Consider the following 26,316-nt stretch of genomic DNA (forward strand, 5'->3'; position numbering starts at 1 on the left):
ATGTTAACACCATTTGATGATCCCTTTCTCACTTGTGTTATTAATTTATCCCTATACATTTTTCATACACATCATTTTTGTCATTCTAGAGTTTTTGGGAAAGGGATAAAATGTGTACTTTGCAAAGCCCAAATTTTGAATATGGCATTTTTGATTGCTTCAAAAGGAAACTATGAAACCCATGTGCATTTTTTTAATGAATATTTAGTTGTAAAGGATGATATGCCTATTTAGTGCACCCAGTTGTCTAGAGCACTGCTCATGTTGCATTGAAACAACTCCATGGAAATACTAGTAAGGAAATAGAAATTTTATTATGAAAGTAAATTATTTCCTTATTGGGGTAATTAAATAATTCATAGTTATGCTCTCTTTATATGCTTATTCATACATTTTAATGCCTTTTTGTGTTCAGGATACCACTGACAAAATTATCCTTAGTTCTAGGAAACAACATAATTTAGGTAGGAACAATGATTTGTCAGAATTTAGGAAGGAACAACTAGAACAGGGTCTTTCAAAGTTTGGATTTTAGATTAGCAAAGACAATTTTATTTAGTATGTGTACTAGCTATCTGTCAAAGTCTCTCTAGTACAGGCATTTTTAGGATTCTTTTAAAAATATGGTTTGCACAAATCATTGGACATTAGAATCACCTGGAAAACTTGTGAAAACAGATAAACTAGCTTAATCTATTATCCAATTCAGTGATGCCAATACTGAAAGTTTGAGATCACATTTAGAAGATTATTGTTTTAAAATAATTAATGAAGCAAAATTTTTATAATTCAGTACATTTAGGGACTTCCATGTTTATAATCCATGAATTGCTTTCCTTTAAAATTGGGGAAAGAACCAAGAACATGGTCTAGCTTTCCAGGTCATTGAAGATCTGCCTCTTTCTGACTTCTCCCTTTGCAGATCAACCAATTTACAGTTTTGGGTTTGTCTAATGATCAAGTCCCTCTCATAATCTAGGCCCTAAAATGATGACGGTCATATAATTAAAAAGCATCCACTGCCATCAGTTTATTAGAAATAAAGTCTCCAGAGCACCAACCCAGATCTTCTGAAACAAATGCACATCTTAAAAATATTTACATGAAATTCATTGTCATTGCTGTTTGGAAAGCAAGAGGTGGGTCAAATCTAATTGAGATACTTATCTTTTGTTTTCCTTAGTTGCTCATTCTAACAATTGCCTAATAAATTTCAGATTAAAGCGGGGGAAGCTAAGCATGTGTCTGGAATTTAAGCTCCAATTTGCATGAGTAGGATCACTTTATTTGAAGTTGGCTCCTAAGGGAATCCAATTCTTGCTCTTGTTAAAATGATGTTCTGGTGAGTTCAGACTGAAACTAAGTAATCAAAACACTCAGAATGGTACTTTCTTTTTGAATAAATAAACTGTAGTTTCCATACACATGTTTTAAGTGTCCTCTGTCAGGTAAAATATAAAATTAAAGTGCAGTTTTTAAATTAAAATTAGAACTCTTTACAATGACTGCTGTTTATGGTTACAGCATTCTTATGCCTGTGGAGCTAACTGAACTTCTCATACATACTCAAATCCACAGTGCTCAGTAGAACTTCACTGGTCCTACAGGGAACTCTTTGGTAGTCTTAAGGGACTTAAAAATTATCACTCCTTTCACTTGTGAAAAAAAAATCACAGAGTTGTATAACTAGTTGACTCTTGTGTGCAAGTAAACCTATATAAGTGGAATTTTATTGAGGCTGCGAAATTAAACCTCTGAAATGGATAATTAGGCAAAGAATTGTTAAGCTCATTATTTTCTATTTTCTGCAATCATCTATTTTTTCCTGCTTTACAAAACTTAATACTTTTAAAGGACCTTCACAGTCTGTGAATTTATTGGTAAGACTGAAATGTTTTCTGTAGTTTTAAAATTCTTTATTGGAAGGTAAAAATCTGGGTAACTTGTAACAATTTGGATTGTAGTTGAAAGATAACAAAATGCTGGTCAAAAATGGAAAACAGTGAACTCTCACATTTAAATTTATGATGACTTTTGGAGAAGGAAAAATGCTGTAAGACTGATTTCTTCTCTAGTGATATGTTTATTATCTAATCTAAAAATAATGACTATTTCATGATCTATAACTTCAAATAATTTACATGTGGGTTTAAAGATTCAATTCATATTGATTCTTCTATAAGAAATATTTTTAAAAATTCTAATAAAATGACCCTTAGGGTTTAGTTCATCAGGTGTTCTGATTAAAATGTTCAGGGTATCACTTAAATATTAGTTCTATGCTGTCACCAGCATGTGACAATATCTTTTTGAATACTTTATTTAGCAGGAAATATGATGAAAGGTTCTTTCTAGCATGTGTGATTTAAGAAATACCCACCTCAAAATTGAATTTGATCATTTTCAATTATCAAGTGAAAAGGAATTACATGGAGAGTATTTCACTCTAAATTAAACCACATTTATATGATAATAGTACTTTTTATTTATACTCCCTTTTCCCGGATCCTATAGTTGATTACTAGATATTCTACTAAAAATGATCGTGAGGGACCAAGATTCTCTCAATTTAAAGAAGCAGGATTTCTAGAGAAATTTTATTTTAGTCACTGTAACAACAAAGATTAAGAAATTTTAAAAATTTTATTGTGTATTTTTTATTTTTACCACATGATGCTTTGATACACATGTATGCAGTGAAGTGATTGACCTAGTGAAGTGATTGACCAAGTGAAGCAAGTTCACATTCAATCATATAGAGTTACTTGTTTGTAACTATTGGTGGTGAGAATACTGAAAACCTACTCTCTGGGCATATTACTAATATTTAACTAAATATTTTTAATCATTAAGTTATAACTCTCATGTTGTGCTCATATTTAAAGATAAAGCAATTTTTACATTTGATAATACTAGTATATTTATGAAAAACCCAATTTTCTGGCAACACTTAAGATCAGATCTCTCTTTTGTACTCATATTCTATGGGAAAAAGACTGCATTCTGAATAGACTAAAAAGACAAGTTTCCCTCAGTCGACAACTTTTAATAAATTCCAGAGAAAAAACAAATGCTCTTACACAAATCTCTGAGCATTTCCCTTTATTTCATGTTCAGCCTTTGTTGGATACTTCCTCTACCCTCCTTGACTTTATAAAATTGATATTTTAAAATTTTTTCTTTTTAATTGGCACATTATGAGTATACACAATTGTGGGATTTTATACTTATGCACATATATCTCAGTTTCTGCTGGTTTCTTCCTTCCTCTTCTTTCTTTTCACTCACCCAAAATTCTCATTCTTCTTGATCTGTCAAAAAAATCTCTTCTTTCCTTCCTCTCTTCTCTCTTTTAAAACTTTTACAGAAATGGTCTACAGGAAAATATATCTGCATGCAGAAAGAAAATGTCAACTGTTCTCCCATCACTTAGAATGAGCTCCTTCATTTTCTTCACTGTTGTTCTACTTGCTTCCTATGCACTTTAAATAATTCTCTGAACTTAATTCTATCACATAACAACAGGTGTTCTGACTAAATTTGCTAAAAATTTCTTAATTCCCACACTTAATTTTCTCAATTAATTCTTTTTCCTACTGGATTATTTATTGTGGTTTTTATCTCAATTCTTTTTTTTTATTATTATCTTTCAATACCTTATGTCCATAACTCCCAGCTTTAGAGTTTTCCCTTACTTCTCAGATCAATCTGCTCATTATTTTTTTCCTGTTCACTCTTTTGTCTCTCCTTCAATTCATGTTACTGAATTGAACATCTCACTTTTGCCAGTGTAGACTGCAGATGACAAAACTTGCACTTAGATTGCCATTGCTGTAGATGCAGGATGCTTTTGCTGGAGTCTTGATACTGTTACCTTTGCAGCCCAAATTCTCTTTTGCCCTGTACCTTCTTCTTTCCATATTCCAAATCATACATATGTGGATCACTGGGTAAACCTATTCTGAGTCATCTCACGCTAGGGGTAAAGGTTATGGTAAAGTGGGTTTCTGGTCATTTGGGCTTCTTGGATGTAAAATAGACTCTGCCCACCAGAAAGATTCATGTAGTAGAAAGGGGTTTGGATGTGCCATCTAATACATGACATCTATTCACATTATAACCTCTTTAATATAACTTCCTCTATACATTTTCTCCTTCTTTGCCTTTTATTTGTGTACATTTTCTGATGAGTAGTTTACCCATAACTATGACTCCAACTACCAAGATGTTACTTCAAGTAATATACATTGGACCCGTATCACTAGGTATATCTCACCTGGTAGTTGAGAGGATGCTTTTTCCATGAATTTGTCAAGAACTTAAGTTATCATTTTTTTTATGATTGTCTGCTTAGATACCAACTCACTGCTCTCTCCTTCACTGACTACACTTTAATATGCAATGGAGTCCTTGTGAGTCTACATCCTGAATACTTTTGAATCTGTTCTCATTCTTCTAATCACTATGTAGGCCATATCACATGTGGACTAGGCAATAACTTCCATGTTTGCATCATCGGAGTAGCACTTTTAAAGCATAGATTCTTAACTGATTCTTGAACCACTAACTCAGTCTGCAGTATTGACTCATAACCTATATTCTGAAAAGATACCTATCTAGTTCAATGAGATGAGTTATTGCTTTGATTTTCCCTGGATAGTAATAATAGCTTCCAAATTAGTATTCCTGACTCCAGGGTCTCTTTTGTATGGTCACTTAGTATACAACAAAACATTGAATTTAGAAAATATTTTATGACCTCATTCTACATCTTAAAATATTCTAGTACAAACGCATTGCTGAGGAACAAAGCTCAAATTGCTTCAGATGGCATTCAATTCTGTTAGTAATCAAGGCCATTGATACAGATTTTTTTCCTAGATCCTGAACCATGTCCAGGACACAGAATATCCAACCACATTCAATGTGCCCAATAAATGTTTTTAAAAACTTAGAAGGCTTTTGATAATCTCTTAAACTGTTACTTCATGTACATTTATTGAAATGAACTAATTATAATTTTTTTTCTATTTTTCAATATCAATAATGATTTTCTTCTACACAGAAAGAAAAGGGTATTCTTAAAAGTTTATAATTGTTTTCATTTTTTTCATTGGTTCTTTTTAGTTATATATAGCAATAGAATATACAATGACATAACTATAAAAGCATGGAATACAATTTGTGCTAATTTAGGCCCCAGTCCTTCCCCTTCCCCTCCCTCCCTTCCTTCCCATATTCCCTTCCCTCTACCTTATTGATATTTTTGCAATTTACCTATAGTTTTTACTTTTAGTTAACATCTTGTGGATGTACATGATGGTGAGACTCACTGTGGCATATTCTTATATGCACATAGGAAAGTAAGGTCAGATTCATTCACCTGAATTTCCCTATCCCATCCTGCCCTCTATTCCTTTCATTCCCCTTTGTTTATTCCTCTGATCTTACTTCTATTCTTCCTTTTATCCCCTCATCCTCTCAGACACCTTAATTTAGATTAGCAACTACATGTCAGAGAAAATATTTCACCTTTGGTTTTTTGAGACTGGTTTATTTCACTTAGCATGATAGTCTCCAGTTCTATCCACTTACCAGAAAATACCATAATGTCATTCTTCTTTTTAGCTAGGTAATACTCCATTGTGTACATAGAGCACATTTTTTAAAATCCATTCATCTCTCAAGTGGCACCTAACTTAAGTTCCATAGCTTAGCTATTGTGAATTGTGCTGCTATAAATATTTCTGTGTCTGCAACACATATTATGTTGATTTTAAATCCTTTGGAGGTATACTAAGGAATGGGAGAGGTGGGTCGTATGTTTGGTTCTATTCCTATTTTTTTGAGGCAACTCCATACTGCTTTCCATAGTGGTTGCACCAATTTGCAGCCCCATCAACAATGTATGAGTGTACCTTTCCCCCCACATCCACACCAACATTCATTGCTGCTTGTATTCTTGATAATTGCCATACTGATTGGAGTCAGATGTAATCTCAGTGTAGTTTTAATTTGCATTTCTCTAATTGCTTGAGATGTTGAACATTTTTTCATGCATTTGTTGACCCTTTATATTTATTCTTTTGAGAAGGGTCTATTCCATTCCCTTGTCCATTTACTGACTGGGTGATTTGAATTCTTGGTATTAAGTTTTTTGTGTTTCTTGTATGTCCTGGATATTAATACCCTGAGAAGCAGGTGGAAAAGATTTTCTCCCATTCTGGAGGTTCATACCCTGATTGTTTCTTTTGCTGTGAGGATACATTTTAATTTGATGCCATCCCATTTATTTATTTTTAATTTTACTTCTTGCATTTTAGGAGTCTTAAGAAAGTCGATGTCTGAGGCAAATGTTAGAGTGTTGGGGCTATAATTTCCTACAGACTTCTACTTCAATTTTCTGTTTACAATCCTTTGTGAATGTTTTGCTTGTTTTTTATATTCACTGCATTTCATTTCAGGCAAGATCCACTGAGGACATGGAAAAAGAAAATGTAACTTTGCTGTCAGAGTTTGTTCTCACAGGACTTCCACACCAAGAAGAGTGGAAAATCGTCCTGTTCCTGGTATTCTTTGTGATCTACCTCATCACCATGGTGGGGAACCTTGGTCTGATTTCCCTTATCTGGAAGGATCCTCACCTTCACATCCCCATGTACTTTCTGCTCGGGCATTTAGCCTTTGTGGATGCTTGGATATCATCCACAGTGACCCCAAAGATGCTGCTCGACTTCTTAGAAAAGAGCAACATATCTCTCACTGAATGCATGGTACAATTTTTCTCATTTGCAAGCAGTGCAACCACAGAGTGTTTCCTCTTAGCAGCAATGGCTTATGATCGCTATGTAGCTATATGTCAACCTTTACTGTATCCTGTGATTATGACCAATAGACTGTGCATTTGGCTACTAGTTTTGTCATTTGTAGGTGGCTTTTTACATTCACTACTTCATGAAAGCTTCTTATTCAGATTAACCTTCTGCAATTCCAATATAGTCCATCACTTTTTCTGTGAGGTTATACAATTGTTGAAGATTTCTTGTACTGATCCTTCTATCAATTATCTAATGCTTTTTATTTTCTCTGGTTCAGTTCAAGTATTCAGCATTGTGACTATTTTTGTTTCTTATACACTAGTTCTCTTTACAATTTTAAGAAAGAAGTCAGAAAAGGGCATGAGAAAAGCTTTCTCCACCTGTGGAGCCCATCTCTTTTCTGTGACTTTATACTATGTCCCCCTTCTCTTCATGTATGTGCATCCTGCATCTTCACAAGCAAATGATCAAGATATGTTCTTCTCTATAGTTTACACTGTCGTAATTCCTGTGTTAAACCCCGTCATATACAGCCTGAGAAACAAGCAGGTCATAGATTCAATAACAAAAATCTTGAAAAACAAGGTTCAGATCTGATGTTAATAACTGTTCTTTTTTATTATAACAGCTACAAACTCATGGAGTCAAATTGTGGATGTTTTCAGGAGTGTTGAAAGATTTTTGTCATTATAGTTTTTCTAGAATGTTAATGAATTCTTCTCTTGGTTATTCCACAACGGTAGCAGATTAGTGTTTGAAGAGTAGTAGAAAATCTCCATAAATCCACCAGCCATCAAAATGTCCTTCATTCAAGTTTTTATGTTAAATAAAGTAGCTTTTATTTCTTAGAACTATTCAACTCACATATTACATAGAGAAAAATGAATATAATCTGAAAAAATGAGAAGAGAATTAGAACACATAAAGCAGGGATGAACAGTAAGAAGATGTTCTTAGTTCAGTGTGCTTCTCTGGGTAAAAGGAATAGGTGAGTTGCCTCTGTGTCTCTTCTGCCTTCCAAGGAACTTTCTTGCTGTGTTTGATTTTTTCTGAACAATCTGAAGATTCTTCCCTATTCAGAAAATACATAGCTTCAGGAATTAATTTATTCATAGATAAAAAAGAAAAGTGGCAGCATAGGAAGGAAATATTTTCAATCTGCCTAAATATGACAAAATGTGAAAAAAAGAAAATTCAACAGCATTTATGTTACTTTAATTTGTTTTTCACATAACAGGCTCTAAATGTATATTAGCAAATATCTCTTAAAGGTAAGATATGATATACCATAGTGCGTAGGTCTATCTCTAATCTAAAAATTCCATGTCGTATTTCCAGATTACCTAAATGAGGATATTTGTTCACTCACTTGAAACATATAGCAGTTTATTTATTCTTCTTAGACTCAAACTAGATAAACTTCCGGGGCATCCAAAAGCCCTTTGTAGATTACAATTGAGAAGTTCTACAACTTTTTACATTATTGCATGCATAGCACAGTGGCTTACACATAAGCAACCCTAAGTAAGTATTTGTAATTTTTAAAAAATAAAAATGAATCTATATCACAAATATATAGAATTCAAGACTATGTATCACTCTTTTCCAGTCTTGAAATGATTTCGTGGGAAATCCTGGGCCTGGAGTGACTACTGTATGTCAATTCACGTTTCTTTACAAATGAAGCATTGTGCCCTGGAAATGAAATATATATGTTTTTATCACTAGGATTGAATCCTGGAATAGACTCTGATAAAATTCCAGGAGAAGTTATTTAGTTATATGTTTCGTCAAAATGACACAACCCATAGAAGTTTATAAACTTAGTTTACTTGTTCTGTATTTCTGGAGGTCCACATCACAAGATGAGAGTACATCAATTGGGTGTTTTTGTTTCCTTGGGGGATACCACCAAAACCCAAGAAATGAGAGAACAGATCACCTTTAAGCTATTGTTCCTTTCCTTCCCAGAGTACCCATGTCATTGCACATGTGTAGTTTGTTTATTTTTAATGCTCTATGGTATTCTGTTTACTATGAATTATCTAGGTTTTTACTTGTAAAGTCACAGTTATACCAGAAAAACAAAACTGAGAATATTGTCAACTCTCTATTTCTTCTGCTATCAGTAGGGGCTATTACAATAATTTGCTTTTCCTCTGAGGAGAAGGTTGATATTAAAGAATGAATATATGGGCAGGGTATGTGACCTGTCAAGTCATTTGTTTTCAGTGAGTAAAGGACAAATGGTTAAGTACCTGTCACCAACTCAGAATTCTTCTGCAATATTCCCTTGCACATGTCGGGTCTCCTGATTCCTCTCTTTTTCAATGTCATCCCGCCACTTTATGCCTTCAGAAATTCACCAAAATCACTAGTCCCTGGATCTGATTCCACTCTCAATTCTGTTGTATATTTATTTATTCCTTTATGATCACTATTTTTGCCATCTCAGTGAAAAGATGAGAGTGAATTAAAACCCACACTATACCAACTCCTGGTTTTTGAAAAGATATTCAACATTTGAATTTTGCCTTATGAAATTACATGAAAATACATTTTGCCTTATGAAAATACATGCATACAACTATAAATATTCAAATGTAAAGGATGGTATCATTCAGCAAAATTCCCCTAGTTGTCTGGAATATTATTGATGTTGGATTAAAATCATATTATAGATATTCTGAAAACAACAAAAAAACACATTTTATTGTGATGGTCTATTCATTTCTTACCTTGGAAGTTTAAAATAATGTATAGTTCCTCTTGTCACATCACTGATTTTCTTATCATCATATAAAATCTAATAATGTTCAGGAGACTGTTTGACAAAATTATGCTACAGAGTACAAAATCATTTTTAAGATTTAAGCAAACTCAAGCAAACATCACTCAAAATAGACTTCTCCCCAGAATTGTGGTCCAGCTATGGCAGAATTATATTCATGACTTTTTTCATATGTGTATCAGGCAAGCATACAAAACTATTTGCTTTATGATTTGGGGGAAAGTTTGTGTGGGATACCTTTAAAACTATGTGTCTCAATATTTTGTACATTAGAGTCACACAGAAAATTGTGCAAACACAGAATGGTTGATTCCATCACTTTAGTGTCTGATTCACCAATGTTTATGATGTTGATGTGAGACCAAACTTAGAGAATCATTGTTTTAAATATGCAGCTAAGAAAACTTTTATAATGTCAAAGTGTATTAAGGACCTGTCCAAATGTACTTTCTAACATCATACATTGTCTGATTCATAAGCACTGTGCACATTCTACCCTTTGTTTTGTGTTTTCTTCTATGTTTTGGGTGGGTGAATGAGGGATTCAAAAGGACATGTCCGGTTTCAGGGAGGAAGTACTGTCAGCTATTTTATAATTTTTTCTTTCATATGAAGATTGACAACAGAGATAAACAATCAAAACTCTATGACCACATTTCAGTAATATAAATGGAGGTATTTTTATCAATTTAAAAAATATTATCATTGTAGATCACTATTTGGACCATCATTCTCAAACTTTGTATAGAATATGTTCCAATTGCCAAAATAATACAGTGTTTAATAATTTTGAGAGGGCATCTATACGTGAGAGTTATTTGAGGGCAATAGCTAAGAATTACATCATGGTATTTCCCTCTACTATGGAGGAGGAAAAAAACAAATGCACTAAATTATAGGGAACATTGCAATATACATTCCAGAGAAATAGATATTGTGTGTGTATATATGTATGTATGCATGTCTATACATATGTACCTCTATCTATCTTTCTACCTTTATAGCTGTGTTTTGTATAACATGCTATCTATTTAGAGGGATGATGGGAGTGTCAGAGCATGAAAGAGAATAAATTATTCTAAGATATTGTCTCACATGATTGTTAAGTTTGAAATTTCAGTTTTGTGCAATTTACAAACGAAAGACTCAGAAAATCAAATGGTTGAGAGCTGGAGATCTGAAAATATAGATTTCAGAATAAGTATGAAGACAGAGGTCAGAAGAATTAAAATGTTCTACCTTAATGTGCCAGAAAGAATGAATTAAACATTCTCATGCATTTAGGTTCAATTCAGACCCTAAAGAGATAACATGATGCTGACATACATTGGAGACAGCCACATATTTTAACAGTTCATCAGTTTAAATGGTTATATCTTTGGAAATCACCATTATAAACACATTATGAATTAATGTTCAACTAGGTATCTGGGCATCCTATGGCCTGGTCAAGGTGACACATAAAAATATCCATCTGACATCTACAAAATTTGTCAATTTGATACCCACACAAATTTTCTTAAACCATAGATTATCTCCAAATAAAAAGAATAATAAAGGCATCATTATACATACCATGATACAATTATACTTCCCAGAAAGAAAAGTCATAAAAAACTTTCCCAAGAATTGCAGTTAAAACATGAGCTTGTGTTTATGCTTCTCTTTGGATATCTCACAAGCAAAATACCTGAGGAAACTTAACATTACTTAAAACTATCTATGATATAAAATCAATACATCTTATATTATGTGAAAAGGAAATAAAAGATGAAAGAAAATAAAGTTATTATACATATGCATACATGAAACATGTATTTTATGCACATAAAATATATACTCATAACAAACTAAGAAGAATATTTTCATGAAAATTATAATTCTTCTTTTCATAAGCTGTCATGTGGTAATAACTAGTTGAAAATGTTGATTTTAAGCTCATGGTTTCAGAGGTTCAGTCCCTGGTAATTTGTGCATTCTTTGGGTCAAAAGTCAGTCAAAACATCATGGTGAAAGGGCATTGCAGAGGAAAGCTGCTCAACTCATGGCAGCTTGTATAAAGAGATAGAAGGAGGTGCCAGCAGGATAAGATAGAGTCCCCAGTCAGAGTTATAGCTCTCATAATCTAATAAGTTCGCCTCTGACTACTTTTGCATTGTCTTAGTCTTTTGGGGGACACCTCATATTCAAATCACAGCATAAGGTTATATGATCCATAAAATCCTAAAAATATTGGTATGTTTATTTGGAAATATTAAAAAAATTTAATCATGTTCCCACCATGCTAAATAATTATAGAAAAATATCATTTCATTGGATTTTGTGTTCTTCAATGTAAATTTGTTAATGTACTAAGGGTTAAAACAGTGTAATTCCTTCCTAAGTTACTTAAGTGGAATAATATTACGGCTGACCATTTTACCTAGTCCCGTGACTCATATGGTATTTTCTCCATTGTGTTAGCAGGTTTGTGTGTTGTTGAGATGATGATAATCACAGAAATACACTTGTCTGTGAATTGCCTCCAGTTTATTAAGAAGTTTTGAATTTTATCCCTTGTAGAACTTCAACTGACATATCACATGGAGAAATACTGAAATAGGAATGTAAATGTAAATAAAACTAGATGGTGAAAGCAGGCCTAAACTCTGAGAGGTCAGTCTCCTTCTACGAACAATGAGTATAGGTAAGTTTCCTGTTTTGAGGACTTTGTGGCTTGAGTGGTATGATATTATGCAATTTGAAAGTTTCACTAATTCAGTGAACTAACAAAAATAGATTGAAGAATTAAGTTAGCATGGATATACAGAAGAAAAGGAAAATGGCAGAATAGGAGGAAAATGGTCTAGAGTATTTAGAAAACAAAACAATAAGCAAGTCAGAAAAGCAAATAATTATTATCTCAAAATTAATTGGAATATTACTGAAGACAAATGGGTTTAAGTGATTATAACAAAGGTCTAATAGTGTTAAGAAGGTAGGATGTTGTAATGTCCAATGGCCGTGTGTGAAAGACACGAAAATGAGGAAGATAGGACATTGGGGCTGGAAAAATCCCTGAAGTGCTAGCTTTCCTCATACTCCATGCTTTGTAAATATAAAGAGTGAGCCATTTTCATGTCCACCTTCCATTTCCTTCTATACTGAAATTTCATACATTCCTAGCGATTCCAATCACAGACTCACTCTAAAACATACTCTCCTCTGTTTTGCCAAACTGTAGTGACTTATCTCCTTTATCCTGCTTATACAACTTTACTTCTCAAACATTGCTGTCAGATGATTTTTCTTGTACATAACTCTAATTAAATCATAAATTTCTAAAACAATTTTGTTCATACAGTTCTCTCCAAAGAAAATTCCCTGCCACTTCGGCAACCCCTAATTAATTTGAAATTGAAATGGTATTCTTTCCCAAGCTTAAAATCAAACATTATCCCTTCCACAAAAATACTGTTGTCCCACTCAAAAGACCCTCAGAAATATACATGATACAACTAACAATGTTTTTCATAGAATTTTTCAGATTGCCAGGAATAGCAGTAGCTACTTCTTCTTTACTGGGCCAATCAGCACAGATGGGTTGTTTTAATTGTCTCTTGTAATTTCTTCTACAAGAAACAGAAATCAATGTATTTGCAAATTTACATCTGATAAGAGATTCATGCATATGATGGATGCAGACGACCTCTCAATGGATATGACACAAATTTAATAAACCTATTAAAAAGGAACAAAGACTTGAAGATATATATGCATGTCAAATAAAATGTGTTAAATGCAAATTAAAGACTCAGTGAGATCTCACATTTTATTTATGAAAATGAATATACTCTAAGTGATTATCCTTTCTGGAAATAGTACTGTAGAACTTTTGTAGTCAAAAACAGGCAACAAAGTGATTTAAGGAATGATTACATGGTTTTTAAAGGGACAGTCGATTCCAGTCAAATTTTGATTAGGTCAATATTTACTTCTTTGCCTCATGTTGTTACCTCTACCTTTCTGCAAAATATTCACATCATTCATGCTTTTAAATATGCTGGTTTTCACTGCTTATTTCTTTTTCACCAGCAAAGTTCTAATCAGATAATTGATTAATGAATCTTACAAAAGAAAATATGTGCTCCATTCCCAGTAAAATTCTCCAATTTTACTGGGCAGGTACTTATATACCACTGTTCAGAAATCAAATCTAAATGTCACAACAAGTAAACTTTTTTCTTTCCTTAATGATTATTTATTATATTATACTGCTCATATTCAAATAGAACATCTGAGCATGTGAATATCATGTTAAAAATCACTCACAATTTTACTGTAAGTGTTAACAATGAAGTCCCCAACCTAGCTTTTTAAGCCCTGTGTAATCTTACTGCCTCCCTGGTCACTTCTACCCCCTCCCTGCCTCACTCTTTTTAGGTCAATCATGTTTAAAACGTTTTATTTCTCCACCAATCAGACTAGAAAATCACTTGCCTGTGTCAGGTGTGCACAGGCATCACAGTATTAGAAGTAAAGACTCCTCAGCCCTAGGTCACCACTACTGAAACAATCTGCATTTTAACAAGATCTCCAGGAGTTTTATAGGCAGTGTAGTTTTTGAAGCAGTGTTATGTGCTCCCTCCCATAGGAGTTCATTGTCTTTCTTCTTCTTTGGTCCTCATTCTAAGCTTAGCCTATTATAATTTCTTATTGGATTTCTGCTAAAACTGGTGGAGCTAAGTTTATGACTGGAGTTTGAGGTAGTTTCATGTAAATATCTTTACTTGGGGTCAGTTGCTGAATGTAATGTAGACATTGGCCTTATTAAAATAATGTTTTAAGGGAAAAAATGGTTCAGTAAATTATAATCAGAACTTTCTAGCTTCTATATGATTTGGAATTAAAGCAGCAAAGAATAGGAGTTGTATAGCAGACTGGTACTTAAGAAATGTTTCACATTTCTCAATTTACAAGTAGGGTACAGTGCCAGGTTTCCATCTGCTTGAGGTCATACCTGTGAATGCTACCTTGGTGAATGCATAACTCAGTAACATGTCTCTTTTTCAAACTTTACCTGGAAGCCCTTAATGACTATGATCACAGTCAAAAACTCATGTTTTCATTTCAATAACTTAATTGAAACAACCTCTACTCTTTTGGAAGATTTTTTTTCAAGTGTGATATTCCAACATTTGAAAAATTATGTTTAAGAAGTTCAATGACAGAGTTCTTGATGTGATATTAAGTTCACCTCTTATGAGAAGATAGCTTCTAAGTGAGATGTATTTAGAGAAATAGATAAGCGTGATTTCATATCTCTACATATTTTTCATGTGAAAGAAATCAGTTTACTAAGTGTAAAGTTAGTGTTTGCATTTGTGAAGATTTTCCAGTGAATCCCACATAAGCCAGTGTATAATAGTAATCTCATTCTAGATTGATAGGCATTCTAAAAGTAGATAGATATGTGGGGAGGTAGTTGGATGAATGGATGGATGGATAAATGGAAGGAAGGAAGAATGGATGAATGCAAAGATAGGTAAGGAGTATATATGTCTATAATTATGTCATTTGTATTGGTATAATTATATCATTACTACATAATCACTCTACCAGATTGTCTTTTGGCCACATTTTTGATATTCTCTCCTGAACACACTTTCTCATAATTTGCAATAGCAAAGGCTGGGAGTTCATCAAATTAAGTTCTCTTCCCCTTTGATTAAAAATACTGCCTTCAAATTATTTCTTTCTTCTTGTGTTTACTCTGCACATTCATAAGAAACTGTATTGTATTTTCAAAACTTGGTTAGAAATATATTCTACTAGGTCTGTCAATTAATTGCTCACAATATGTGTGTTAAAAACAAAAGGAAGACATGAGAGTAGAGAAGATAGATGAGTGGGACTAGGTAGCAAATCTTGACTTTGTAGTCTGGACTTAAGTTAATGAAGAGAATAGTTGATCAATTTTGTGGGCAAGATTTATTAATTCACTAAGATACAGAAAAGGACAGTCAGAAACTTGGAGGGACTTAGATATTCTGGTTATTGGAATAGAAAACAAAGAACTGATTAATTCCAAACTATGAACAGCACCAGCCAGGGGATAGTTGTGACAAAGGGAGAAATAGGAAGAGGCAAACATGATAAGCTTACCTCAGAAACAACAGGAGCAAAGAATGTCAGAGTGAGTTAAGTCTGGATAGGTGCTGCAAAGTCAGAAAGTAGGAAACAAGAACACAGTTCATATCAAATTCCTTATGGGAAACTGTAGAGGGCAGCCATTTTTGTAGAGACCATGACTAAGAAAGACCCTTTCAAGAGAAGGAGTTAAATCCATATAGCTTCATCACTCCTATAGATAGCAGCAATAATATGGTAGGAAATTCCTCTGAAATGGTGTGTTCAAGGATATAACATGACTTTCCAGGAAAAGAGAAATAATAGCTTCTAATATATGTTCTCAACATAGAAGCATTTGGATTTATAGTCCATGCTTCTCAAATATTATTAAACTTTCTCTCTGCAATGTCTAGTTTTTCAACAGATTTTAAGTTCCTTAATTTTGGAAAGGTGTTGACACATCAATTTAGAATTATCATTTTCAGATCTATGCAAATTTGAGTTAAAATTCAGTTTGACTATGTCACCTCATAATTATCTAAATTATGAATTTTTACAAGGAATACAATTAATGTGTTGCTCAACCTCAATTTATGTTCACAATGATGTGGCTTTTTATTCATCTTCTGGCCATTGATAAGCCTTGAATATGTATGAGGTCTAACTTACTATTTCCTATTCATGATAACCTGAAAATAATAAGTACACAACTCTGCACCCATTATCTAAATCTAAGGAGCAAAGATCACATAGGAAGTGTATGTCAATAACCTGGATATTTTGCTCTACCCTAAAATAAAGTGGTTAGCAAAACTAGGAATGAGGGGGAGAAGAAAGATGGCATAAAGGCAGCATTTCTCTTAGCTTGGCTACCCAGAACTCAGAGGGAATATCATGCCTCCTGAAGCTTAGAATGAAAAATCCTGAGACTGGAGGGACAGTCTGCCTTAGCTGAACCATAGACTGTTGACTCATTAAAAATAAAAATTAAAAAACTCTGCACAAGAGTTTATCAATCATCCATGGTCTGGGAGCCATCTTTTGACTGCATTGTGGTAGAGTCTTTGGAAATTGAAACCCAGATCCATGAGTTTTGCAGTTAGGTTTATGTGGGCTTTTTTTGAGCCTACCAATGTTGTGGAAAGTCAGAGAATGGGAGCATGTTGCCCAAGGAACATACATTAGAGAGGCTGGAGAGAGCTGGGCTTTGTGAGCCTTAAAGTATGTGGGGACTGATGTGGCTGGCTATAGCAGGTTGGGAAGGTTGGAAAGAGGGTGTGAAGGCATCTTGCTCTCAGCTTTCTCAGCCAGCTGGTCCAACAACCCACCAGGTTCTTAGGGCCCACTTGAAACCAGCACTGGCGGGTCCCAGCACCAACCTGGTTTCTGATTACGGTCCTCACTCTTGACATCCACTAATCCCCTGGTTCTTCCAGGTCTGGCACCCAACAGGATCATCCCAAGTCCCAATTCCAAGTCTTGCCCCCATCCTGGATCATCACTGGCAGCTACACAGCCAGATTGCAGCTCTAAGTGCCTGATGTTGATCCACCCAATATGGATCATGTCTCCATGATAGGTATACAGGTCCCAGTCTCCATCCCTGAGGACGGTTTGGGAAAGAAGTGCCTGATTGGGAATTGGAAATGGTGGGTACAGGAAAAATCAGTTGGGAGACTAAAGCAAAGACCAGGAATTGTGGGGTCGTCAGGTGATGAAAGGGACTAAGAATAGGCTCCTACACCACATGAGTAGATACACAAGGAGTTCCTGGGGTGCAGTCTTCCACATAGACCAGCAATTCCTGGGCCCTAGGGCTGCTCTGAAGTACAAATATTCAGATTTATTGGGCACACAGTGAGAGACTGGTGCATACCTATCCTACACTCTGCCTACCGGGGTTTGGCCTCCAGGACTAACCGTCCACCTAGCAACCCTCACCGTCTTGACTGTGGAGCTACCATCAACCGCAGACATTCCCACCTATCAACTAAGAAAGGAAGTTGAGAAAAAAAAAAATTAATAATTTTTATTTGTTCTAATTATTTGTACATGATGGTAGAATGCATTTAAAACATTGTTGATAAATCATACATAAATGGAGTATAATTTCTCATTTTCTGATTGTACATACTATAGGATCACATCAGTCTACAGACATAAATGTACATGAGGTAATAATATAAGAAAATTTGAACTTCAAACAATTGTTCAATTTTTCATTGAGATCACTTTTTTCTCTCTTACACATATCCCTAGTATTTTTGGAAACAAGTATTTTTCATGTATAAATTTATTGAGGAATGGGATATCTGAATAGTATATTACAGTTTTGTAGTATATTCTTTTATATTTACTTTTTCCTGATTCTTTTTTTTTTATTTTTTACATTATACATGTTTTTTCTCTCACTTATCTGTTTCTGAGGATTCTCTTTCTCTTTTCTCCTGCTAACAGTCAAGCTGTATTAATTCCTCTTTCACACTTCCTGTAATTTTTTTACTTTTGTCTTCTCTCCTCCTTCCTCATAAACATCACATTCTATACCACTTATATTCTCTCGTTGTCCACCATGTGATTTGTAAACACTTTTGCAAACTTAAGTTTTATATTGTGGACAATAATTGAACATACATTTTCGTTTATTGGGACAAAACTGTAGACATCTTAATAGGGTTATTTGGTTTGAAGTTGTATATTGTTTGCATTCAGTGCTGTTAATATTGGTCTACCCTTTAAAGGCAAGGTGCTAGAAACCTTCAGGGACACTGTAAGTCTAACTTGGTAGGAGTGTACTACCTATAAGATCCACACTGCTAGATGAGAAGGCACACAAATGACATGAAGAAACAAGGGAACAAAGTGCACCAAACAAACCAAGATGCTCCATAATAAAATCCCTGGACAACACAGGAGGAGAAATGTCAGAAAAGGAATTTAGATGTGCATAGTTAAACTGATCCATGATGTAAAGGGACAATGTAGGAGTGAAATCAGAGATAACTTCAGGAGCTGAAAAAACACTTCAATAAAGACAGATTCTGAAAAGAAATCAGGCAGAAATCCTTAAAATTAAGGAATCAATAAACTAAGTTAAAAATTCAATGTAAGTATCACCAACAGACTAGACTACTTGGAAGACAGAACATCAGGCAATAAAAACAAAATATATAATCTTGAAAATAAAGTTGACCATGCAGACTGACAGTGAAAGGATAGATAAATCACATCACTCACATGGATTGCATAAATAACCAGGAGTTTCCATCCGCATATCTGAGAAAGTGGACTTCAAGCTAAAGTAATCAGAAGGGACAAAAAAGTACATTTCATATCCTTAAGAGATTGTACTTCAGTAAGACAATGGAATATAATAAATCAAAGAAACCCTATCAGTTTCAAAACTCAGACCAAAACACAATAAAACTGGGTGACTTTAATATACCTCTCTCACTACAGGCTAGATCTTCCAAAGAAATAATAAACAAAGAAACTATAGCACTAAATAATACAATCAATCACTTAGACTTAACAGACATATATAGAATATTTCATCCACCAATGAGTGAATATACTTTCTTCTCAGCAGCACACAGATCTTTCTCTAAAATAGACCATACCTATGCCACAAGGCAACTCTTAGCAAATACAAAATAAAAAATAGAGTTAATACCCACATTCTATCAGATCACAATGTAATGAAATTAGAAATCAAGGATAAAATAAAAAATTGAAACTACCCTAACACCTGGAGACTAAATAATACACTATCGAATGAAGAATGGACAGAAGAAGAAATCAGTGTGGAAATAAAAAAAAAATACTTAAAGGTAATGAGAACATTGATACAACATATCAAAATCTCTGGGACACTATGAAGGCAGTGCTAACAGGATGTGCTCATTGCATTGAGCCCATTCATTAAAAGAGTAAAGAACTAATGAATAAATGACCTAACATTACATATCAAAGCCCTAGGAAAAGAAAAACAAATCAATACCAAAAGCAGAAAAGCAGAAAAGACAGGAAATTTTTAAAATCAGAGCTGAAGTCAATGAAATTGAAGTTAAAAAATAATTCAAAAAATGTACAAAACAAAAATTTGTTCTTTGAAAAAATAAATAAAATTGACAAACCCTCCCTTAACCAAGTTAACAAAGAGAAAGAGAGAAAACTCAAATTACTAAAATTTGTGATGATAAAGAAAATATTACAAAGGACACTGCTGAAATACAGAAGATACTCAGAAACTGTTCTGAGGATTTACACTCCAATAGATATAGAAATTCTTGAAGACATCAACAAATTTCTAGAAGACATATGACTTTTCCAGACTGAATCAGGACATACATGATTTAAACAGATCAATTTCAACTATGAAATAGAAGACTCCATCAAGATCTTACCAATCAAGAAAAGCCGGAATCAGAAGGTTCTCAACCAAGTTCTACCAGACCTTCAAAGAAGAATAGCTTCACATCATCCTTGGGTTAAGGGACTCTTCCTAGCACACGCTCTCCAATCTCAGGCAGCACAGTTATGACCCACCCATGTTCACAGGTTGGGTTCTAACTCTAGTACAGCAGCAGACAGTGACCTATGCCCCCATGGGAACAACTTATGTTTTGACCTGCATCATTGGCAGCTGCAGCCTGGGTCTTGGTGTACCCTTAAGCTTGTGCAGGTCCATGTGGTTTTTGAGATTCAGTTTTTTCCTCAGGTTATCATCAGCCTAAGTAGCATCAGGGACTGCATCACAAATACTTACTGCAATTACGGTCAAAAGATTATAGCCCAAGACCCCATTGGCTGGGATAGGGCAGCGTTCTAAGCATGATACTTTGCCTTGGAGCTCACTGCTGCGTGAAGTGTAGTCCAGGGAACATACATGGTGCCAGGGGAAGACCTTGGGCTCTAATATATCATACTTGTTCTGGCCAACATCATCTGTTGTTGGTTGTTGTGGTGTTGGTCGAGTCAACTTCAGTAATAGATAGCCCATAGCACTGTGGGCCTTGGTTCTACGAGGTGTTTTCCTGGTATTAGCAAGCTATGGGCTTAGGGTCTGACACTACTTGGCAGCATCAATGGCCACAGGGCATATCATAAGAGCCTGAGGTTTTGCCATCACAGTGGTGTAGAGTCCTACATTGCCTGACCACAGGATGATGACTGCTGATTAAATATTTTGGGGCCTATCCTGGTCCCAGGAGATGCTTGAGGGAAAAGGCCACCTTTTCTAAGTGCTCCCCCTAGTTCAAACTGAGTAACATCCCCACTGCATTTGGGATGCAGTTGGGCTTGGGACTGCCCTTAGTGATGAAAAGTGGACAAGACAGCAATAGCAGACTCCTGTCTGCTTTGGCTCTAATCTAGTGCTGAAATTGTAGAAGTGACTGAAAGCTCAAAGAAAATAAACAACTGCTTAGAGTTTCTAGAAAGCCAGAACGGGAAGGTCAGAAATAATATTACACAATACCAAATTGACATTGCACACCAGCAAACATCAATTGTTTTCAGATAACCGTAACTTAACTATTAGTCAAAATAAGGGCCAGAAACTCCGCCAGAGAGTCATCAGTTTGGGAAAACTCTCAAGAGAATTTAAAACAGCTATTTTAAGTAACTCAATAACTTGTAGGAAACATGAAAAAGTCATTCAATTGTGCTAACATAGAAACAACTCACAAATGGAAGCAGTTTAGAAAAACACTTTCAGCTAAAATAAACCTACAAAAAAATTAAAAAAGCAAAAGAAAGCATCTATACTAGCATAGACCAAACAGCAGAAAAAAAAAATTAATGAAATAAAAGACTATTTGGAGTTTCAAGATGGCGGCCTAGAGGGTGGCTGCATTTCATGTTGCTCCAGGACTCAGGATTCAAAAGAGGAGATATTGAGACACTTGGGACCAACTCAAAGCAGCCGGGTGACTCTCACCTGTTGGGAAGGCGTCCCGGATGGGACAGTGGTCCCGGAATGCAGGGAATTTTGTGAAGTAGAGCTGCCGGCGAGACACCCCTCCCCCCGCTGGAGCAGTGAACGCGGACAGCTGGGAGCGCCGTAAAGGAGGCCGCTCGGCACAGCGCTGGGACTCAGAGCAACCACTGGGGCTCCAGCAGCTGCCCAGGGGAGGAGTGGCGAGGAGAGCTGTGTGGACTAAGAACACTGGGGCCTGCGCTGAGGAGGAGGAGGAGGAGCGTGGCCGCTTGGATTCGGAGTGACTGCACCAGAGCTACAGGTGGTTGCCAGAGGAGAAGCTGCGCGGCGAGCTGTTTGGACTCAGAACGACTGCTTCTGAACACCGGGGCCTGCCCTGAGGACGAGGAGGAGGAAGAGGAGCGCGGCCGCTTGGATTCGGAGTGACTACACTAGAGCTACAGGCAGTTGCCAGAGGAGGGGCTGCGTGGCAAGCTGTTTGGACTCAGACCACTTCTGAACCCCGGGGCCTGCCCGGAGGAGGAGGAGGAGGAGGAGGAGGAGCGCGGCGGGTCGTTTGGACTCGCAGTGACTGCATTAGCGCTCCAGGCGGCTGCTCAGAGGAGAAGGCGAGTGGTGAGTTGTTTGGACTTAAAGTGACAGCTCCTGAACACAGGGGGGCTGCCTGGAGGATAAGCATGGTGGGACGCTTGGTCTTGAGTGGCCGCACCAGAGCTCCGGGCGGTTGCCCAGAGGACCCGTGCAGCGGGTCACGTGGATTCAGAGCCACTCAGAGCGACCGCTCCTGAATACCTGGGGGGTTATCTGGAGAAGGAGGAGGAACGGGGAGGGTCACTTCGACTCGGAGTGATTGATTGCCCCGGGCTACGGGTGGTTGGTGGGAGGAGGAGGCACGCAGTGAGTTTCTTGGACTCCTAGTGACCGCACCAGAATACTGGGCGGCTGTCTGGAGGAAGAGGCCTGTGGCGGGTCTCTGGGACTCAGAGCGATTTTATGGGGCCCCATGTGACTGCTCAGAGGAGGGGCCGCATAGCCAGGCGATTAGGTGCAGAGCAGAGTCCCAGGATCTAGGAGGCTTCTTGGTGGAAGAGCCGCACAGAGACAGGCTTAGGGCGGAGCGAAGGTTCCAGGCCTGTGGGCAGATTCTCTGAGGAGGGGCAGCCTAAGGAGATTCATCTGCGAAGGGTGAGGCTCCCAGGCCCAGGAGGTAGGGCCGGGCCCCTGGGAACTTTGCAGAGAAGGCAGCCCAGCCCGGCGGGTAGCTGTAAATTGAGGGGAACCTCTAGGAGGGAACTGACCAGCGAGACCTCCCCACCGGGTGAGTCTTCCCTGCCGGGTAAGGTTTCCCCACAAGAACGGTAAAACCAGAGACTCAGGACCAAACAGGCACTTGCCTCAGCCCGCAGCCTAGGTCCCCTTTGATGACCATTGATCAACAAGTGGAGGCACCTCTGCCCACTAGCAGGATTATACCCCACCTGAAGGCCACCACTCCAAGAGAGGCAGCTTCCTTGTGGAGCAACGCATTATCAACTTCCTCCAAGATTTCAGCCTACTGAAGGCTAAGGGGGGATATATATAGAAATCTTCAGGGACATTGTAAGTCAATAGAGGAAATCTGCAATATCTCAGCGGTCCACTGATACCTGAACAATATGAGAAAACAAGGAAAGAAAATGCTGCAAACAAATCTAGATGTTACATCAATAAAACCCAATGACAGCATGGCAGAAGAAATGACAGAAAATGGAGTTCAGAATGTACATAATTAAATGATCAGAGAAGCAAATGATGCGATGAAAGAGCAAATGCAGGCATTGAATGAGTCGCACCAATCGACAGTTTAAAAGAGCAAATACAGGAAGCAAAAGATCATTTCAATAAAGAGTTAGAGATATTGAAAACAAAACAAACAGAAATCCTCAACATGAAGGAAACAATAAACCAATTAAGAACTCCATAGAAAGCATATCCAATAGGATAGAACACCTGGAAGACAGAACCTCAGACATTGAAGACAAAATATTTAACCTTGAAAACAAAATTGAACAAACAGAGAAGATGGTAAGAAATCATGAACAGAATCTACAAGAACTATGGGATATCATGAAAGGCCAATTTAAGAATTATTGGGGTTGAGGAAGGCCTAGAGAAACAAGCCAAAGGAATGAACAATTTATTCAATGAAATAATATCAGAAAAATTCCCAAATCTGAAGAATGAAATGGAAAATCAAGTTCAAGAGGCTTACAGGACTCCAAATACACAAAATTACAACAGACCCACACCAAGGCACATTATAATGAAAATACCTAACATACAAAATAAAGACAGAATTTTAAAGGCTGTGAGAGAAAAGAAACCAAATTACATTCAGGGGGAAACCAATACGGATATCAGCAGATTTTTCAATCCAGACCCTAAAAGCTAGAAGGGCCTGGAACAACATTTTTCAAGCCCTGAAAGAAAATGGATGCCAACCAAGAATCTTATACCCAGCAAAACTTACCTTCAAATTTGACGATGAAATAAAATCCTTCCATGATAAACAAAGCTAAAAAGAATTTACAAAAAGAAAGTCAGCATTACAGAACATTCTCAGCAAAATATTCCATGAGGAAGAGATGAAAAACAAAGAAGCAAATCAGCAAAGGGAGGAATTATCCTAAAGGAACTGTCAAATAAAGGAGGAAACAAGTTGTGTCAAACAAATAAATAAATATAATTTAAAAAATGAACCAAATGACCAGGAAACCAAATCATATCTCTATAATAACACTGAATGTTAATGGCCTGATTCATCAGTCAAAAGACATAGACTGGCAGATTGGATTAAAAGAAAGATCCAACAATATGTTGCCTGCAAGAGACTCACCTCATAGAAAAAGATACCCATAGACTAAAGGTGAAAGGATGGGGAAAAACATACCATGCACATGGACTCAGCAAAAAAGCTGGAGTATCCATCCTCATTTCCGATAATGTGGACTTCAAGCCAAGTTAGTCAGAAGGAATAAAGAAGGTCACTTCATACTGCTTAAGGGAAGCATAAATCAGCAAGATATAACAATCATAAACATCTATGCCCCAATAGTGGCTCATCCATGTATGTCAAAACAAATCCTTCTCAATTTCAGAAACCAAATAGACCATAACACAATAATATTAGGTGATTTTAACACGCCTCTCTCACCACTGGACAGATCTTCCAGACAAAAATTGAACAAAGAAACCATAGATCTCAGTACACAATCAATAATCTAGACTTAACGGACATTTATAGAATATATCATCCAACCAAGAGTGAATACACTTTCTTCTCAGCAGCACATGGATCCTTCTCTAAAATAGACCATATATTATGCCACAAGCTAATGTTAGCAAAATACAAGAAGATAGAGACACTACCATTTTATTCTATTGGATCATATGGATTGAAGTTAGAATAAATGAAAGAGTAAAACACAGAAAACTATTCCAACATCTGGAGATTAAACAATATGCTATTATATGATGAATGGATAACAGAAGATATTAGGAAGGAAATTAAAAAATTCTTAGAGGTAAATGAGAACAAAGAAACTATCATATCACAATCTCTGGGACACTATGAAAGCAGTACTTAGAGGGAAATTTATTTCATGGAGCACATTAATAAAAGAAGTAAAACTCAACAAATAAACGACCTAACACTACAGCTCAAAGCCCTAGAAAAAGAAGAACAGAACAGCACCAAAAGTAGTAGAAGACAGGAAATAGTTAAACTCAGAGCTGAAATCAATGAAATTGAAACAAAGAAACAATACAAAAATTGACAAAATAAATAGTTGGTTCTTCGAAAAAATAAACAAAATTGATAACCTTTAGCCACACTAACAAAGAGAAGACGAGAGAGAAAACCCAAATCACTAAAATTCGGAATGAACAAGGAAATATCACAACAGACAGGGATTGAAATACAAAACATCATTAGAAGCTATTTGAAACTCTATACTCCAACAAAATAGAAAATTTCAAAGACATCAACAGGTTCTAGAGACATACGAATTGCCGAAACTGAACGAGGAGGACATGAACAATTTAAATAGACCTATTTCAAGTACTGAATAGAAGAAGTCATCAAAAGCCTACCAACAAAGAAAAGTCCAGGACCAGATGGGTTCTCAGTCGAGTTCTACAAAACCTTTAAGAAGAGCTCATTCCAATACTTCTCAAAGTATTCCATAAAATAGAAGAGGAGGGAACCCTCCCAAACTCATCTATGAAGCCAATATCACCCTGATACCTAAACCAGACAGAGACTCATCAAGGAAAGAAAATTTCAGACCAATATCCTTAATGAACATCGATTGCAAAAATTCTCAACAAAATGTTAGCAAATCGCATACAAAAACATATTAAAAAGATAGTGTACCATGATCAAGTGGGTTTCATCCAGGGATGCAAGGTTGGTTTCAACATCAGGAAATCAATAAACGTAATTCACCATATTAATAAGATTAAAGTCAAGAATCACATGATTATTTCAATAGAGCAGAAAAAGCATTTGATAAAATACAGCAACCCTCATGCTCAAAACTCTAGAAAAAATAGGGATAGTGGGAACATTCCTTAACATTGTAAAGGCCATTTATGCTAAGCCCATGGCTAATATC

The 26,316-nt window shown here is 36.1% G+C and overlaps 1 protein-coding gene across 1 annotated transcript; it reads left to right on the plus strand.

The window, feature by feature from the left end:
- Nucleotides 1-6,482: 6,482 nt before the first annotated feature.
- On the plus strand, nt 6,483-7,415 carry LOC306637614 (olfactory receptor 5H8-like; the record flags this gene model as incomplete). The annotated part of the gene is made up of 1 exon (XM_079100416.1): nt 6,483-7,415. One exon carries the CDS (start codon nt 6,483-6,485, stop codon nt 7,413-7,415), a length of 933 nt encoding a protein of 310 aa, XP_078956542.1.
- Nucleotides 7,416-26,316: the final 18,901 nt, after the last annotated feature.

The sequence above is a fragment of the Sciurus vulgaris genome (genome assembly GCF_902686455.1).
Source record: "Sciurus vulgaris genome assembly, chromosome: 10".
NCBI lineage: Eukaryota > Metazoa > Chordata > Mammalia > Rodentia > Sciuridae > Sciurus > Sciurus vulgaris.